Below are 17292 nucleotides of genomic sequence, written 5' to 3'. Positions count from 1 at the left end.
GTGCCCCTGCACCAGCCCACACGTGCAGAGCTGCAGCCAGGTGCATACGCCAGAGCCGTAAGGAACTACCTTGGAGCTGGCCCTGCGCACAGCTCTGTGTCCAAGGGCAGTCCTGCAGCTGCATGGGAATTGTGTAGAAATGGGGGTGTCCATGGGCCAGGAACCCTTCGGCAAAAGCATCCAGGACATCCAACGCGCCAGGCACTGCTGCCGAGGGTGGCACCACACGGGCACACAGTATTCCTGAGACAGATCCCAGAGCCTGCCAGAAGAAGCCAGAATTTGGGTGAAGTATCAGCTACTCAGCGAGTTTGTTACATCTGCATGGGTCAACGTCACATGGCTCATGAAAGCCACTGCTGGCAGCCGGAAGCGCCACTTGTTCCAACAACTCAAATCACTATTGTTTTATAATGGAGGAAAAAAAAAAGAAACAAAGAGTGGTTGTTATAATTATCCTTCATTCAGTTATTTTGGATGGGGCCCCCGAGGCTGGAGAAGATCCGGGAAGCCCGCGGAGCTCCTGCAGCAGCAGATGCAGTGCTCGGTCCTCTGGCGGTCACTCCGAGTAATGCATGATGGACTCCACGTAGTTCCCTGGGAAGAGGCCCGTCACTCCATTCATGACCCCTTCGTACCAGCCGTCATCATTCTTCTTGATGACATAGATGATGGCACCTTCCTGAAACGAGAGCTCGTCTTCTTTGTCCTTCGTGTAGTCATAAATCGCTACCACTAGGAAAGAACAGAGAATGACTATTATTAGGAGAGAGACAGAGAGGACGAGGAAAAGCAGGCAGTCAGACAGAAACTTCTGCACATTTGAGGCAATCTTAGAAAACTGCACTGCTTCACTGCAGAATGACCAGCTCAGAGGGGCTTTTTTCATTTAACTCCTTTTGTAAGAGCTCGTGCTTCGAAATACATTGTCCAGGACTACCAGACTCTCTACTACTCAGTCATCTGTTCTCCATGCACACAGACAGCTCCCCGCCAGACCCAGCAGAGGGGAAAGTTAACAAACAAATCCCCAACATCTGCTGTGGGCGGATATGAGGAGGTTGCGTAAATCACTCTGGCTATGACCACTCAGAGCAGTTTTTGCACATTACATATGTGCAAAATCAGAGCTCTGCGCAAGAAAACATATAAGAGGGAGAGCTGTAAGAGCCTTTTTTCAGATCACAGCAAGAATGAGCCAAGGCTCCACAGTTGCAACTTCCTCCATATTTAAGATCTGTAAAATACACATGTGCATACCCAGTAGCTTGTAGTGAATCCGTGGCTTTCTGGAACCAAGCTAAGTGAACTGCAGCTGAGAAGTGACAATAAGAAAGGTGGTGCTCTCAAACAAAATGCAGGCCTGACATACCAGGGATTTTTTCTTACAGCTGCAGAACAGCTCATATTAGAGACAGCATGGAAGCTATTTTGGAAAGTCAAAGAAATTGGTCAAAGCACTGGCAAATATTATGGAGAACATTGTCATGAAATGGCAGAAAACAGACATCACTGTGACAGAGGAGTTTTTCCAGCCGCAGTTCTATGATTCTGTGCACCATACAGACGACGAGCTATGCCAGCCTGAATACTGCTTTTACAAATAGCATCAATCACTGCTTTGAGCACTTTCCAACGAACACACAGCACTGCCCTTGAGACAAAACGCATGTTGGATAGGGATCCAACTCCCCATACTGGGGACAGAAAGGAGGACACCCTGAACCAAACCAAGGGGAAAAAAATTAACAGCATGTCCAGGAGCGCAGCGTCCCAGAGTCCTACTAAATTAGTAATTCTTTTTCAAGGGAAAAGATGATATTTTCTGTTGAGGAAGCAAAGCACTCAATACAAATATTTCCTATGGAAACCTGGCTCCTGACAGGACTGTAAACACATACAAATCAAGATCCGTGGTGAATCAAAATATGTACAAGAGGATATTTTTTAAATCAAGTGTCCAGAGCTGGAGATTTGTATAATTTATCCAGCACATATTTATTTTTTTATGTTGCTGGCTTTACATTCATGCCAGTGTGCTTGTAAACTGATCTATTCCAACCGGTTCTAGACATGCCATCCTAAGGAAGCAAAACATGAATGGGGAAATCAATCACTCTTTGCATCATTTTTAGTGTAGAAAACAGAGATGATTATCCACCTTATATGAACATATATGCAATTAAAGTCTTTCAAAATTCCTTATTAGCTGTTCTCTGCACCTACTCATTTTAAACCATTTCTTTCTAGATTCCTTGTGCCGCTCCTCTTCTCTTGATTTACATGAAAATACCTTATGCATATACTAAAAAAATGTGGATCACAGTAACTTCCGATTTCTTTTTCATTTGCCAGAGTACTCTAGTCCCTTTGGATAAATACTGAATTCATCCATTGTTCCATATTCACAAGTAGGAAACTTTTCCATCAGTTTGTGATGAACATTTGCTGCTTTTTAAGCCTCTTATAAAATTACCTGAAGCCTGGTTTTGTTTTTCCATCACTATTGCTTCCTCCTGCGCATCACTTTTGTGCTGGCAGCTTTCCCCTCGCTAAATGACTGTTTAATCCTTCTGTCTATAGTCCCACCACCTCAAGCTGTGAGCCTGTCACATACCACGATTCCCAGGAAGGCCAGGCCAGTACTGCAAGAAAAGCTCCAGATGAGGCAGGAAACAGCAGTACTGACTCAGGAGGTGGCATCCTTCCCTGCAAGACTGAGCCAGGGCCTGCTTTAGTTTGTATCTGAACACATTTCAATGCAGGGATGAAAAACAGAATTACTCAAGATGGTTTTCTTCCAAATGATGATCTTTCCTTATTCTCCAACAACTGTACTGAATTTGGCTGAACACTTGTTACATAAAGCTGACCATGACTGTCGGCCAGACTGATTCTCCAGCTGAAATTTGAACCACGCTATTTCTCTAGATGCCTTGGGGGAGCGTCTGCCCTCTGCCAACCCAGCGCTGTTTCTGATTTGCACAGTTGGGAACCATTTCTTACCTTCTCATGGCACAAACCCCCAGAGTTCAGTGGAAAATGCCCTGTGCTTTTACCGACATTCCTGGTCAGCCGTTGCCATTATGTGCCAGTGACCTCAGGTTCAACATCCTCGGTGACTGTATCCTACCTAAGAGCTTTTCCAGCTGCTTACAATTGACCTACTCTTCCCTTCTTTCCTCAGCTGCAGGTTAGAACACAGTTTAACATTAAATATTCCTCCCCCAGGGTATGACCACGTTGCAGAACAGGAACGTGTTGAACCCTATCTCAATAAATGGCAACTTGCTGTATGTGACCCTTCCCAGGCATCCCACATGCACACGCGCGAGGGTTCATAAGCTTACCCTGTCAGGAGCACTCTCCTATGAACTTAAAAGTCAAGCCAAAAAAGCCAGTACAAATCCTACATACTGCTACTTACAGAGCAATTTTTGTGTTTGAGCAGCCATTTCCTATCTAAGAATTGGTTTTATCCACTCTGAATCATGTGGCAGAATCCTATTTTATAGGAAGTTAAGGCATTGCCATATAAGTAACTGTTTTGCAGAAGATAAAGCATCATTAGCTCACAGCAGGTTAAGGATGCATATTTTTGAGTACAAAAGCCCTCCTTTAGCAAGGACTTTTTCATCAACTTTAAAGCTTGCTTGCTAGCTGAAAAAAAATGCAGTCAAGCACTTCTCTCCCAACTTCAGCAAAGAAGTCAAAGAGCAAGAAACGTGCTCAATGTAAACAGTCTTTCATGCTTACAACTCAATGCACATGTATGTCAGCATCTCTGTTTTCTGCTATCCTAAAATTGTTTCTTAGCAGTTCTTCATTGAACTGTTGAACATACATTGAACATTCAGTGTATAACTTCTTCATCCATTGTAAGCACTTCAGTGGTTCCTAATTTTTACAAGTGTTTCTGTTTTTTTAGAACAGACAAATATATTGGACCTTTCAGTCACCTAGTTTTGGAAATGCACACTCAAACGATGGGCTTCTACCTCAGTATAGCAGAATGTTTTGTTTCCTGTGCTTTTGGTTTTCTGCAGGGAAAGGGTTCAAACTAAAAGCTTCACTTTCTCCACCTTATCTGTAAGGATGACTTTGTGGTTCCTTTATCCCACATTTTTTGGCCCCATGCACATCACACCGAAGTACCCAGGTGTGAGACCGCAGCAGTCTCGAGGCGGCTGCTGCAGCGCCCGCCCTTCGGCTTCCCAGCCGAAGCCAGGGAAGAGGGAACGGCTGGAGAACAACCCCCCATCCCCACAGGGAACAGACGGCAGAGGAAGAGGGGGACAACGCGGGCGGGGATGTGATCCTGCCCCCTTCCATAGGGCCAGAAAAGCATCCTGCTTCCTGCTCCCGTGTCCTGAAAGCTGAACAGACTGTAACTGAAGGAGAAAACCACTCCTGGAGCTAAGAGGGAAATGCAAGCAGGGCACCTCAACCGCAGCAGCGCACGATTTCCAACTGATTCAACTGGCATTTGGTGCTATGCTTAAATATAGTTCCAACTGTCACATTCAAAATATATTTATATAATTTTGCATTAGTAACAGACACTATAAAGAGGCAAGGTGCTGCGGGCTCGCTTTTTTCTTGTTTGCTGAAATGCCAGTGCAGATTTGCTACGAGCCAGGTGGCAGGGATAACAGGAACAGAACCAAGATAGTTTTATAAATGTTGACTTTGGTTAAAAGTTTCTTATAGCCGAAAAAGCAGCAAAGCCATGTTCCTGTCGCAGAGTGTCTGCAAGCTTTATCCAGAAAATCCACCAACAGAACCCACCACAGCAGGGCCGGACGGCCGCTGCATCCCCGCACTGCCTGCGGCAGGAGAGCCCTTTGCTGAAGTGACCTGCACTGATCCTAACCAGGAGGAATCTGCCACCTACCCCCACAGGAAGAGACCCCAGGTCATGAGCCCCTTCCCCTCTGTTCCTCATCCCAACCTAATTTGGTGACAGCAGGCACCTACCATGAGCGACCCCCTCTAAACTGCACAGCAAGTGCAGCACTTTGCATGCGAGCTCCGTTTTTGCCTGCCCTGCCCTCCTGGAAATAAGAACAAGCTGAAGCAATATTTAATTGAACAAAAGGGCCTGTGTGCACCAACAGAATGACGGTGCCATTTGCTGTCAATGAGGGCCGTGGAAAGGTCAATAGATAAAACAACTCATGTAAATACCCTGCACATCAGCCAGTCTGTCTGACAGACAGCCTCAGCTTGTCAGCAAAGCCTGAACACTCCTCGCACTAAACAGTTAGACCAGATAGGTAGGAAAAGAAAATAGATTTTCCCTCCATCTCCCCTGGGAATATAATATTTTCTTTGAGCTTGATCCAGCACAAAGTGCTCCTTCCCCAGAACTCCTATGGTGGGTTTAATCTTTGTAGTATTTCTGGATTCTTCCCCTCTGGTGCAGTCTGAATGTGTCTGACAGGGACCTGGCTGGGATGCCCAGCTGCTTTGCAGCACTACATTTATATCACCGTTTATTTATTTACAGAAACAACACCCGGCAGGAGAGGTTTTCACACCCGAGTGCTGTCGAGCCATTCACCTACTCCGTTGTTTTACCTGTAGCTTTATTGCAGTGTATCTGCACCCTGCTCCAGCACTGCAGGACATGCAGGTGCAGCCACACGGCCCAATCCCACAGCAACCCATGGAGCTCAGCACCGCTGCAGCCAACGCAGCCTCCAGGGCCCAGGCCCACTCTTCTGCTCACGTTGGGATGGCAGCAGCACTGATTCATTCATTTGTATGAGTTTGGTAATTAGGATCAAGCAGACTACCAAGAGGTGAATCTTAAGGAGATTACAGAGGATTTTTTAAAAAATCTGTAATTAGCCAGCTAATGATTATCCTCTCCTATTATAGAGGCAGGGGTGAGAGACAGACTCAGCAGAGCTTACCTTGGGTTCTTCAGGCTGGGTTTGGAGGAGCTCCTCTGCAGCACCACCACAGTTGGGCCAAGCGAGTAGTCTGTGCAGACCTCATGGCCCCGGCTAGATGGTGGCACCATTCACAAAACGTTACAAAACGATCCCAGCATCTCTACCAGCTTTAAACCTACCCTTTTCCAAGTAGGTCCGTGGTGCCCACGGAGGGTCCTCTTCAGCATAGGGATCGCTGTACTCCACCACAGCTGCTTCCTCTTCTTCATAATCCTCTGGAGGTGGGGGTGGAGGGGGGGATTCATCAAACACTGGCTCATCCACTGGTGGTGGCGGCGGCGGCGTATCTGAAACTGAAGGCAGTGGCAGAGCAACCATGAGAACATCCCTGGGAGCAGGGCAGCGGGTTGAAGTAACGCTCCCCATCCCAGCCAGGGGCACTGGGGCCAACCGCCAGAGCGCGTGGAAACACATGCGCAACAACAGCACGCGGAGGAGGGAGGACCGGGTTCTTCTGATAAAATTCTCTCCTTTGCCCCCTGCTTAGCAATTTCACACAAACTCACAGAGGCAGTAAAGAAGGCAGAATTCTGGCTATAAACAGGCAAATCTTTTGTCCACTCAAAACAAAAGCCACATCCAGTAATAAAACATAGCACAAGGAAGCAGCAAACTTACTGTTTTCTTGAACTCTGGCCACAAATCCCATTAATGGTAACTGGGGAGTTACCTGTAGGATGGAGGGGGGAGGAGGAGCAAGGGATGCTGCCACAGAAATTAAAAAGAAAGAAGCATCCAGTTAGAAACACAACAAAGCAGCAAACGGGAGAGTAGACATCATCACACTCAGACAACGTAGCAGTCTGCCAAGAAGCTGAGATAAAAGGACGCCATCCAAAGACAAATAGCTCAGGTGGTCTAGACGTATTCTTAATTCTTACCTCAAGATTTCTCCATTTTTAATATTACCAACCCAACTCTTTTTCATAAGATGAAGAGCCCATACTGAAGCCCATACTCTGATCTAATTATGAGACTCCCTTAAGTTGAATTTTATTCCTGCAGTAATACAGGTCTTTATGAGCAGACTAAAAAAATATGTCAAGGGGATTCTCACCACAATCCCCACCTTTTAGACCAAAAAAATCATTTCCGAAGGTAAAAGAGAATGCATCTTTTCCATAACAGCATCTGTAGGATGAATCTAAGGACTAAAATGGATATAACTAGCTTTCTATAAAACACAAGCCAAAGCCCAAATGAGCCAGATTAAAGAGGCCTTTGGGAAACCAGCCATACGTGAACAGCAGCGCTTCGAACCAGGGAGCTGGTCCGCAGGGCAGAGCAGGGCCCGCTGCTTATTCCAGACGCGCTGCCTTGTTTCCTTTGCACCCGATCTGCAGACCTTGACCTCGACCAGAGCTGTTTTGCTGGCACCAGAAGAGCCGTCCTTGTACAACACATGTGAACTCACATCTAAAGAACACACCGTGCTCCGGTTTAAAAATGTTACTACACTAAACTCCGGTCTGAGCCAGGAATGAAAGTTGTGAGAAGACTTTACTATGTAAGGTTTCACTATCACTTTCCAAGGGGAATGCAGTACAATTGCTTGGTGTAACAAAAGCAAGTTACAAGATTATTTTTCAGAAAACATCTTGGGACAAGCACAATTAAATAACCTTCCCATTAGTGGTGGCATACAAAACATTTAATCAGGTCCAGGAAAAGAGGGAAAAAACAAATCTACACTTACATGTACCAGTATATATGTTTAGCTTGCAGAACAGAACTAATTACATTTCATCTAATTTCAGAGCTGGTAAGAAAAAATAATTTAGTATTATTCAGAATTAATTCAGATCACCACAGAAAGAGGAGAAAACTCCAAGTCTCAAAATTTCCTCTCATTTGTTTTATTTCCAGAAGTTCTTTGAATTTCTTCTGCCACCCTTTTTCTCACTCCTAACACTACCATGCACCCCAAACAAAGAGAAAGCATAAAGGAACAACTGTCTTTTTGGTTGCAAAAACTTACTTACAACTCCATACAAAACAAGCTCCATTATCTCACCATTTCATTCCTATTTCTTTAGGAAATCGAAATGCTTTTCTAATCACATCTTCTTTGACTTGAATGAAGTGACCCCAGAGAGTATTTGTTCCTTCAAGAGTAACCATAGTAGTTGGCAAAGGTTTTGTGTTGTATTTTTCGAAGCAGAAAAAGGGAATCTGAATTTCAGGCCCAATGGTATATTCAAGAATTTGGCATTCCTGTGTAGCTATGAAATCTCAGCCTCTTAAATTATATAAGCTATAAAAAATGTTCAGTGTCAAAATGTCTTCTCAGCTCACAGTCATAGGAATCCATAAGATTTGAACCTCCTGTACAAGCCTAGCTTTCCTAGGTCTCTTCCTTGTGCTGTGTTCCTGCACTCCATGCAACTCACTGCAGGAGGCAACTCGGTTTTCCAGGTAGGAAAATAAATTCCTCTAGACAAGCACTCCAGGCATCTAAGGAAGAACCTCTTGTTCGGCTTGGGTTGCAGAGTTTAAGGCAAGTGCTGATGCTAACGCTGGCTGACACCACTCCTTGCTCATGTGATCCATTTGCTGAGACCTGGCCCTCGGTCTACGTGCTGCCACGTTATCTGCCTCTGATACACAATGACTCGAAGCTAATTTTGGTCTTTAGGAGCTGACACATTAAATGTTTTATTAATATTAGTAACTGCATTTAAAAAAATGTGTCAGAACTCTATTGTCCTCCTGCTATCTCAAAAGGCAAGAAAAACCATCAGCTTAAGCCCAGCCACCCAGATTACAGGTTGACCAACGCGATTGCTTTAAATTAATTCCAAAATGCATTGTTCTTTGGCTCCCTCCAGGCTGTACCAAGTGTGTGTAGTGCAGACCCTGCCCCAGTGCTCTCCAAGTTCCTCTCACAATTTTTTAGCCTATGCTGAGCTCCATGCTGCTGGCACCTATATTACTACTGGTATCTAAGGTAGCTCAATTTCCCAACTTGTTAGGTGACATGGCTGGCAGCTGTGGCTTTGGAGTGGGCATATGCTAAGATCAGTGAGAAACTGCACCTAAATTGTTCTTTTCGGTTGTTAAAAAAAAAAAGTCTCAACAAGAAATAGCAAGGTAACATTGCCTTAGAAGCACTACCAAGACAGGTATCTTTTATGGTCCTACAAACTCCATAAACCACAATGACTATCCAAACATGCTAAAGAAAAATACAAGTGAAAATCAGTATTGCTTTGTGCCAAACGACCTGCAAAAAGAAAGGAGAACAAACATTTCACACCTACAAGCCCTGAATTTGTGTTCTTCCCCTCCCTTCGGCAATGCTGAGAAGTAACTGTGGCCCCTGCCCTGCCCTGCCACTCCTGCTCCTCACAGGCCCAACAGAGACCCTGTCCATGGGGCTCACACTGTGCTTTGCCTGCACGTCCTCCAATGCACAGACCAAAAACCCTGTTTTAGTCCAACTACAAAGCTAGTAAATTCTGTATCCTGCCAAGCACCTCAACCTTAAAATGAGAATCTCTTACTACAGCCTCTTATTTATGTTGTGTCAAGTATGGCACCATCATTGAAGTATTTTCTTTGTGATTTACACTTCAAGTGACTAATCACTGCAATCATTCCTGGATACACAGCCTGAATTGTGGTTACATAACTTATATTCAGAGGCTATTTGGCATCTTCTGTGATTACATTTTGACAATGCAACTGTAGCTTCCACAGTTATCCCTTTCCTAAGGCAGAAATGCACAGCAGATGTCAAAAATTCTGGATATATTGAAAATCCTCTTATGCAAAGGTAATCTTGAAGGGTTTCCTTTACTGCTATGTCCCTCTCCTTTTGTCCCTCGAGCTTTCTGTATGTGCATAACGTGCTTAACAAATTCTGTGTGGTTCCGGCAGCTAGGCTGCAGTTTAATCATACAACATCCTCCTTTCTGTCCCCTCAGCAAGACCATCCATTTCCTACCTCAGTTAAACACACATATTTCTTTGCAGGCTAGCTCACATGTAGCAATACTTGAACCTAATCCAACCCCCTAAAAGCAGGTTGCAGCATCTGACCTCATTCCCAGTTCAGTGCACAATTTAACTGCACTGCAGAGCTTGCAAGTCAACCCTCAGTCTATTGCAATAGAGTATTTCTAAGGAGGAACCTTTAGGATGCCCTTTGCCTCTTTCTGCCTCTTTGTCAACAGACTCCCCCACTCTGGTACAAACACCTTCGTCTCTCACCAGAAGCAGAGGAAAAGACTCCTTAGATGAAGAGCTGTTGCATTGTTCCCTGACATCCAGGACACGCCACTCCTGACAGGTCATCCATTACAATAACATCACACATGAAACTTAATCGATGACCCAGCTCCCCTGCATCCCATCCTACCTAACACTGTTGACATCGCTCCGACATCTAACGACTTACCCTTCTAAAACAAGGGCACCTTCTTGGACTCTCCATTAATAAGAAGGAAAAAAAAAAAAAAAAAAAACACGCACAGGCACACAGACTGATTAATGAACAATAGTGTTCTGGTACAAAATCATATACTCATCCCACGCCAAGAGAGATATATGGAGCATGGCGTAGTAAAGGACTAAAGCTTGTCTAATGGGACTGCACAAACCTGTGACATCAAGGGTAACCGTTCTAGGCTGCTTGCCATAGTGGAAGCTGAACTTGGACCACGGCTTGGGCACCGCTAGCAGGACCACACTGCAACTCACCTGACACTAACTGCAATATCTACCGCAGGGACCGAACATTTTGGAGCTCTGAAGCCCAGTCAATTCACCACTGTGCCAAACCCAGCACAGCAGAACCACTTTCTTACCTGGATTCTGGTTATAAAAAGGCCCTCCGTTCATCTGGTTCTGAAGGCTCGTCTGTGACGTGATGGAAGGAGGACGCCGATATGGCAAAGAACCCCCTATTGTTGGGGGCGTGTGGCGAGACGCAGGCCGGTTCATGCTGTAGAACTGGACTGGGTGGCCTAGGTTGGAGAGAGAGCTGTTAGCACAGAGGAGAACAAAGCCTGGCTTTTTATATCTATGTTCAAGATCTGAAGGCCTGAAAAGCTTTTTTATTTTAATAAATAAAAAAGAAAGGAAGTTGGCATCCTAGGGAGCATTCAAGCCAGTTCAGCTGCTAGACTGGCAGAACACTCAATATTTCAATAGCAACACAGAAAATAACTCGCCCAACTGCCTATGCTCTGTGTTGCTAACAAAAGTCAGTATAAAAATGCAAAAGCTACCAAATGATAGAAAATCATGTCTAGTTAAATTATTTTTATAATGTATTGCAATAACTTTTTGCATACTTATAACCCTGCAAAAAATGAAACACTCCACAGTTCAGCAATTAAGCAACCAAAGTATGCACAAACTAACTGTGTGTCATGTGTCATCTTTAAGATTGAAAGATGTTAACTGCTGCAAAGAAACGGCACAACAAAACTATCTCAGTGCTCTCCAGGAAACATGCAGAGAATCATCCGGGAAAAGGAGAACGTTAGAAACTGCCCGAAGGACAGAATAAATGAAACCACAGAAATCCTCTCTGATGGAGCTATCAAATGAAACAACGCTTTAGTTTCCTTCCCATTCTAATCAACTTGTATATCAAGATAATTGATTCTGAAACTAGATACACAGTACATCTTTTTTCACATAACACTTAAACAAAAAATAGCTAACTTTGCACCTCATGCACCAGAACACAGCATTAGCCATGAAACAAGACATGAAGCTATCATCTTGCTCATGCGAAGTTCTGCAGCTCGCGTGCTGTATCTAGAAGTATTCAGTAAACTGGATTTTATACACCAGCTTGGATTATTCCCCTCCCTAACGATGCTGCCTCCACTATATGGGCTATAGGGAAATTTCATAGTTTGCAAAAAGGGGTGGTTATTGCGGTTGTGGAAGTAAACAGGTAAAAATAACACACAAGTGAATTATTTTCTTGAATGTCTGCATTGCTCTCTTCTCAGACACTGTGGCAGGGGGTGCTCCACTATGTTTGATTGCTTTGCAAAACTTCATGCTAGATCTATAAAGAAGATGCAGGCAGCTAGCTGTGTTATGTGCTTTTAAGAGCAAATGCATCAACTGGAGTTCATGTTCCTCCTACTTTGAACAGCAATATAAGTTTTGAATGATGCATCTTCTACAGATCAATGAAAACCGTAACCCAACAATCTGCCTAGTACATATGCTTTTTCGCATTTTTTCCTCCTGAGCCTTTCCATTGCATCTCCCTATAAATTTAAAGTGTTGCAGAAATTGGTGGCAAATGGAGAAATGGGGAGAAAGAATGAAAATGGTAAGAGATGCCTAACGAGCCATAACTGCAACCCCATAAAATGTAAACCTTTTAGTCTGCTCATGCTTTTTATTTCAAAGAAGCCATGCAAGCACTTCACTAATAAAAGGAGGAAACAAAAGATCCTAAAAATAACAAAAAACTTGAAATTTCTCTAACCAAATTGTAAATATGAATCTATACTCATTAAAATAATTATTTTGCTTGATTTTGATTGTCAGGAGTATCAAGAGGGCAGAAGAAATATGACTCAAGAACTGAGATATTCAGAGTGCATCAAAAACTTAAAACTGTTTGAGATCCCACCTGCAAATCCTCATCTTCTAAACACCAAAGAACCAAAATTCATCACAGTTCGGAAGCTTCTATTCACAGACATAAGATTCAAAAGTATTTTCTAGCTTTGTATGTGTCAGTGCACCTTGAAATAAATACCACTTCAGGAATGTTTCCAGCACCTGATGAAATGCTTAGGAGAGGTCCACATTATTAAACTCACAAACCAATTCACAACCCTGCAGTAAGACTCCACTGTCATGAAAAGGAAGGAAGCACATCAATTTGACTAAGGTGGATCTTTACAATGCAATGTAACATCAAATCAAAAGCTAATGCAGAACTGTGTTACAACTAGCAAGCACCAATGCTGCAACACTAGCAACTGAGGAAATGAAACAGGGTGATTTCATTGGCATTAATAAACCAAGGTGAAATATACAGTGTAAAAACCACCTGGCAAAGTAGTTTAGTAAAATTCAGAAAAATAAATACCTGTACTTCCTTGACTCTGAGCACACAAAACCTGCCCTTTTTACAGATTGTTGAAAAGTGACTTACCATTCCAAAGCATCAGAGAGGAAAGTTGTATATATTACACTTTGCTACAAGCCCCTTCTTTAATTCCGTAACTGGAAGAGACTAATGAGATCCAGAACTACCACTGCCTTTTTCCCCAAGAAATATTTTTTTCCTTTGAGACTCTCTGCATCCAAGCGGCAACAGATACTGTTTTTTATGACACCAGCATACCTTGAATTGTCTGCTATAACCCACAGCTTATAGCTGGATATTAACATACATTTTCTGCCTATATTTACAGACATCACTGCTTCTGAAGGAGCTCTGCAGAGCCTTGGACTGGGATCACACCGGAGTCCACCTGCCCCGGGCCTGGAGCTGACACTCACCTGTGGAAGGTGTGGAAGAAGCAGCAGGGGGAGTTGGAGAGGTGAAGCCATCAGCAAGGGGCTGGGCTCCTGCAGCAGCAGCAGCATCTGGGGCAGCCGAGGAAGGGGCAGGGGCAGGAGGGGCAGGAGCAGAGGTAGCAGGAAGGGGAGAGGTGCCAGCCGAGCCAGCAGGGGCTAAGTGAAGAGAGGAGGAAGAGGTGGAGTTAATAAGGACATCCTGTTAGCAAGGATTAGAGAAAGCTTTTGGCTACTCAGTGTTAGCTACTTATTAGATGCATAATATTTGAGAATATGCAAGGAGAGGAAAGAAAAAGGAAGCTATTAAAGACAGGCTCATTCCTATGTAGACAGTAAATGAGGGTCAAGCAAATCTGCTTATTTCCAGGTCTGGAGGGCTCAGAGCTTTTCACTGAAAGCCATTGCTTCTGAAGGATGTCTTTACTCCTTGTTATTGACACTCCAATATGGAGCACAGCAGCCTTTAACTTTTGAACAAAATTAGAAAGCACACGGAAAAGGGAAGCCCAAAATTTCCAGTGCTGTTCGGAAGAATTATGTATTTCAGACCACAGTGCGTGCCAACTAAGCCCTTTTCTTCCCTAAAAGGGCTGACTGCCTGAGCAAAGGCAAAAGGAACACTAATATAATTTCCTATTTCTGTTATGCTTGAGGTGGTTACATTTGAACAAATGCCTTTTCATAATCTTCAACAAGGCTTACATTAATGTACTAAAGATATACTCTGCCCCTTTTTTATTCTAATTGGCTAAAAGCAAACTTTTAGATATCTGCATAGACAGCCAGCCCCAGACTGTCTACTTTGCTAAAAGAACAAGGGAGAAGCTTTCCCCTCGTGCTGAAGCTGGTACTGCATCTTACAAGGTCACACGTAGACAACCAGGCAAAAAAAGCTGAGAAATCAGCACACATCAGAAATACTAGAGCACACCAGACACTCCCATGAAAGATAGTTTTTAATTCAAACTTACATTATCAATAGCAAGTAAATCCCAAGGCTTGCATGCTTCTAGAAAATGAACTTTGAGACCACTCTTCGGAGTTTACTCACCACTGTGTTCAGGAGACTTGCAAACAGGAAAGTTAAAGCAAGTTTCCACTTACCTGGATAGACACTGGGGGGAGACGGTGTGGGAACAGCAATGGGGACACCCACACTTCCACTTCCACTGTTCTCTCGACTGCTGCTCCGACTACTTGGGTGGCTTCCTCCACTGCTCCCACTGCTGCTAAAGAATCCAAAACAACCATGACATGAATCTGCTGCCCTGCCTGCAGAACACAAGTCCCCAACATAGAACCTCACTAATTCATAGCAGTAACAGGGAACAACTGAAAAGAAAGAGGAATGATATAAACCAGAAACTTTTATTTTTTCTCCACAAACTTCTCTTAATTTGGGTTACAGCACAACAGATTTTTCACCTACAGAACACGCCCAAGTATGAAACAGTTCAGGAACCTGCTTCCAAAGCATATCATTCCAACCTTGTTAAACCTACACTCAGCAAATGCAGACTTTCTTTTTCTGTAACTTATAAATTGCTGTCATATGCTTTCACTCCTGAATTCTGGAAATTTTAAAAGTGAGAATTAGGTTTTCTTTAGTAACATGTTAACTGCTGTAACTATAGCACTAAATCATAAACCAGCAAGCCTCTTTGTAGAGGTTCAGGAGGCTTTATGAAGGCACTGGGAGGCCCTAGGCGTGTGACACGAGGCATTCCCGTGCAGGAGGGCCCCAGTACCTGTACGTGCGGTTCCTCTGATTGACCGACGCCGTCCTGACGGGGCTCTGCTGCGAGGGAGCCATGTTGCGCGTCGGGCTAGGCACGTAGTCGTTCGGTACCACCGGAGGACGCACCGGCTCCAGCGTGCGGTACGGAGAGTGGCGCCTGCACGGGAAAAAGCCCATTTTGGAAGGGAATTCAGACATTCACTATTTAAAAGTTAACTACCTACTAATGAGTATCAGGAGCTGGAAAAACATTTTTATGTAAAGTTCACAATATCTCTTTGAGAGGATGTCAAAAATAAGGATGTTCTTCCTGTACTTCAGTCTCTATCTGCTTTTCCTGCACAACTCACTCATCCAAAGATTTAGTTAGGTATGATATATCCTTCTATCTTCACTAGATCAGAACAGCAAATAGGAACATTTGTATCTCATTTTAAAACTAAGAATACGTAATCACATCCCAACAAACAGCATCCTCCCAATTACAACACATTTCCTAAGGATTCTATCATCCAGAACTTGGGTCAAAGTCAAGTTTACGGGCCTTGTGGGAAGATATTTTTATCACATACTGCAAAAATAATCAATCAGCAGTACCACATACCAATTCAGATATCAATCCCTCTGGCTGTTTAGCACCACCTGTCAAAGTTACATAGTTAATGACCCTACAGGCAAAACAAGTAGTGCCTGCAATGACTGGAAAAAAAAAAAAAAAAAGGGAGGGGGGGTTCCCGACCAGAAACGGCTGATGCTGCTCACCATCTTCTGCCAGAAATACTTCGTATAGACATGATCAGTGCAGAGGGTGCTCATGTAACGTCTCTTGGCCTCCAAATGAGACCAAAGCCCCTTTCCACATTCAGTAACTGCTTACCCAATAGTTCCTTTTCCTGACATTGGGGGACTTGGTGGCTTCTGGGTGGGCGGTGTTGTACGAGGCAGCCCACCCATCTTCATATTCTGCGTGCTGACCTGTTGGGAAGAATGGGGAGAAAAACGGCCTTCACTAAGCTCCACGTTGGGGCAGAAACACCGAGCTCCCTTTAGCAATTAGCTCTAAGTAGGGGAAGGTTGAAACAAAAAGAAAATTGAGAGGCCATGCATACTATATGCAACTTCCACTCCGCTAGGAGTCAAGAGTTGTGCTCAAAGGACTCTCTATTTTATAGGGTTTTCAAAAATTTTATATGTATATATATAGATATATATGCATAGAGAAAGAGAGTGAATTTGCCTTTAGGCTATCACACAAACATTACATTACTGAAAATACAGATACTGTCTCTCATTGCTAAAACTCCCATTTCACAAGGCAGTCACCTTTTAAGATAAAGGCATTTTTTGTTTGCACTACTGAATGGTAAAACTGCAAAACCACAATTTTGAGGACTTTTTAAAAAACAGTCGTGTTTATCTAATAGGCTACAATTTATTGTAATAAATATAAAAAAGGAGAAACCAATATAGCCTTCACATATGACCCATTAAAGCTTTAATGTTTTCACAATACTGTTTCAAGACTATTGAGCATATTGGCTTTTTATTTTTTAAGATTATATTATATATAGACATATATAAATAGAGAAAGCAATACAGAGAAAAATACAGATTCATAATTTTTCCCATTGAATCTGTGGTAATTTAATATGTAAGACCTTTCAACAGTAAATGGATGGTGACAGAAATTATGAGCAGCAATGTTATATGACTGTTGCCCTACCCCTCTTTTTTAGGTTACAACACTAATAAATTAATTTTTATATAAGAGAATTGACCATAATTTCTAAATAAATAAATATTTTTAGAGACTCATCTGTATTCCTGATGGAATTATCAATGTAGGAATCACAGGCCACTATTACAGACGTAGGCACTTCGCTTACGTGCTCCAGCTCGTGTATGCACCACTACAGGTGTTCCCATAAGTCCCTGTTAATTTACGTTGATTTATGAACGTCCAAACTTAGACACAGAGGTGCAGCAACCACAAAAGTGTGTTTACATCCCCTTTTCTGCTGTTCACGTCATGTTCTCTTTCACAATGCATCTTATTTCCAAAACAGAAGTTTTGTCTACGGTCCCTGT

At 43.3% G+C, this 17292-nt stretch overlaps 1 protein-coding gene across 8 annotated transcripts in view; it reads right to left on the bottom strand.

Moving 5' to 3' along the window:
* Window positions 1–232: 232 nt before the first annotated feature.
* ABI2 (abl interactor 2) overlaps window positions 233–17292 on the bottom strand; it is a 62642-nt gene continuing 45582 nt past the window's right edge. For 2 of the 8 annotated variants that reach the window (XM_088523717.1, XM_088523718.1), the window contains 8 exons: window positions 16082–16179; window positions 15215–15361; window positions 14571–14695; window positions 13449–13622; window positions 10769–10927; window positions 6579–6665; window positions 6080–6253; window positions 233–735 (listed from right to left, as the gene is read on the bottom strand). In XM_088523717.1, coding sequence (XP_088379843.1) covers window positions 560–735; window positions 6080–6253; window positions 6579–6665; window positions 10769–10927; window positions 13449–13622; window positions 14571–14695; window positions 15215–15361; window positions 16082–16179 — 1140 coding nt within the window. In that variant the 3' untranslated portion in view covers window positions 233–559. The remainder of the gene's footprint in view (window positions 736–6079; window positions 6254–6578; window positions 6666–10768; window positions 10928–13448; window positions 13623–14570; window positions 14696–15214; window positions 15362–16081; window positions 16180–17292) is intronic. The other 6 variants (XM_088523719.1, XM_088523720.1, XM_088523721.1 and 3 more) reach the window with 3 other exon arrangements.

Source organism: Tinamus guttatus, unplaced genomic scaffold (genome assembly GCF_059628265.1).
Source record: "Tinamus guttatus ecotype Peru unplaced genomic scaffold, ASM5962826v1 Tinamus_guttatus_pri_ptg000197l, whole genome shotgun sequence".
Taxonomy (NCBI): domain Eukaryota; kingdom Metazoa; phylum Chordata; class Aves; order Tinamiformes; family Tinamidae; genus Tinamus; species Tinamus guttatus.
The sequence above is the reverse complement of the archived record's forward strand: the minus strand, read 5'-3'. Positions and strand labels throughout refer to the sequence as shown.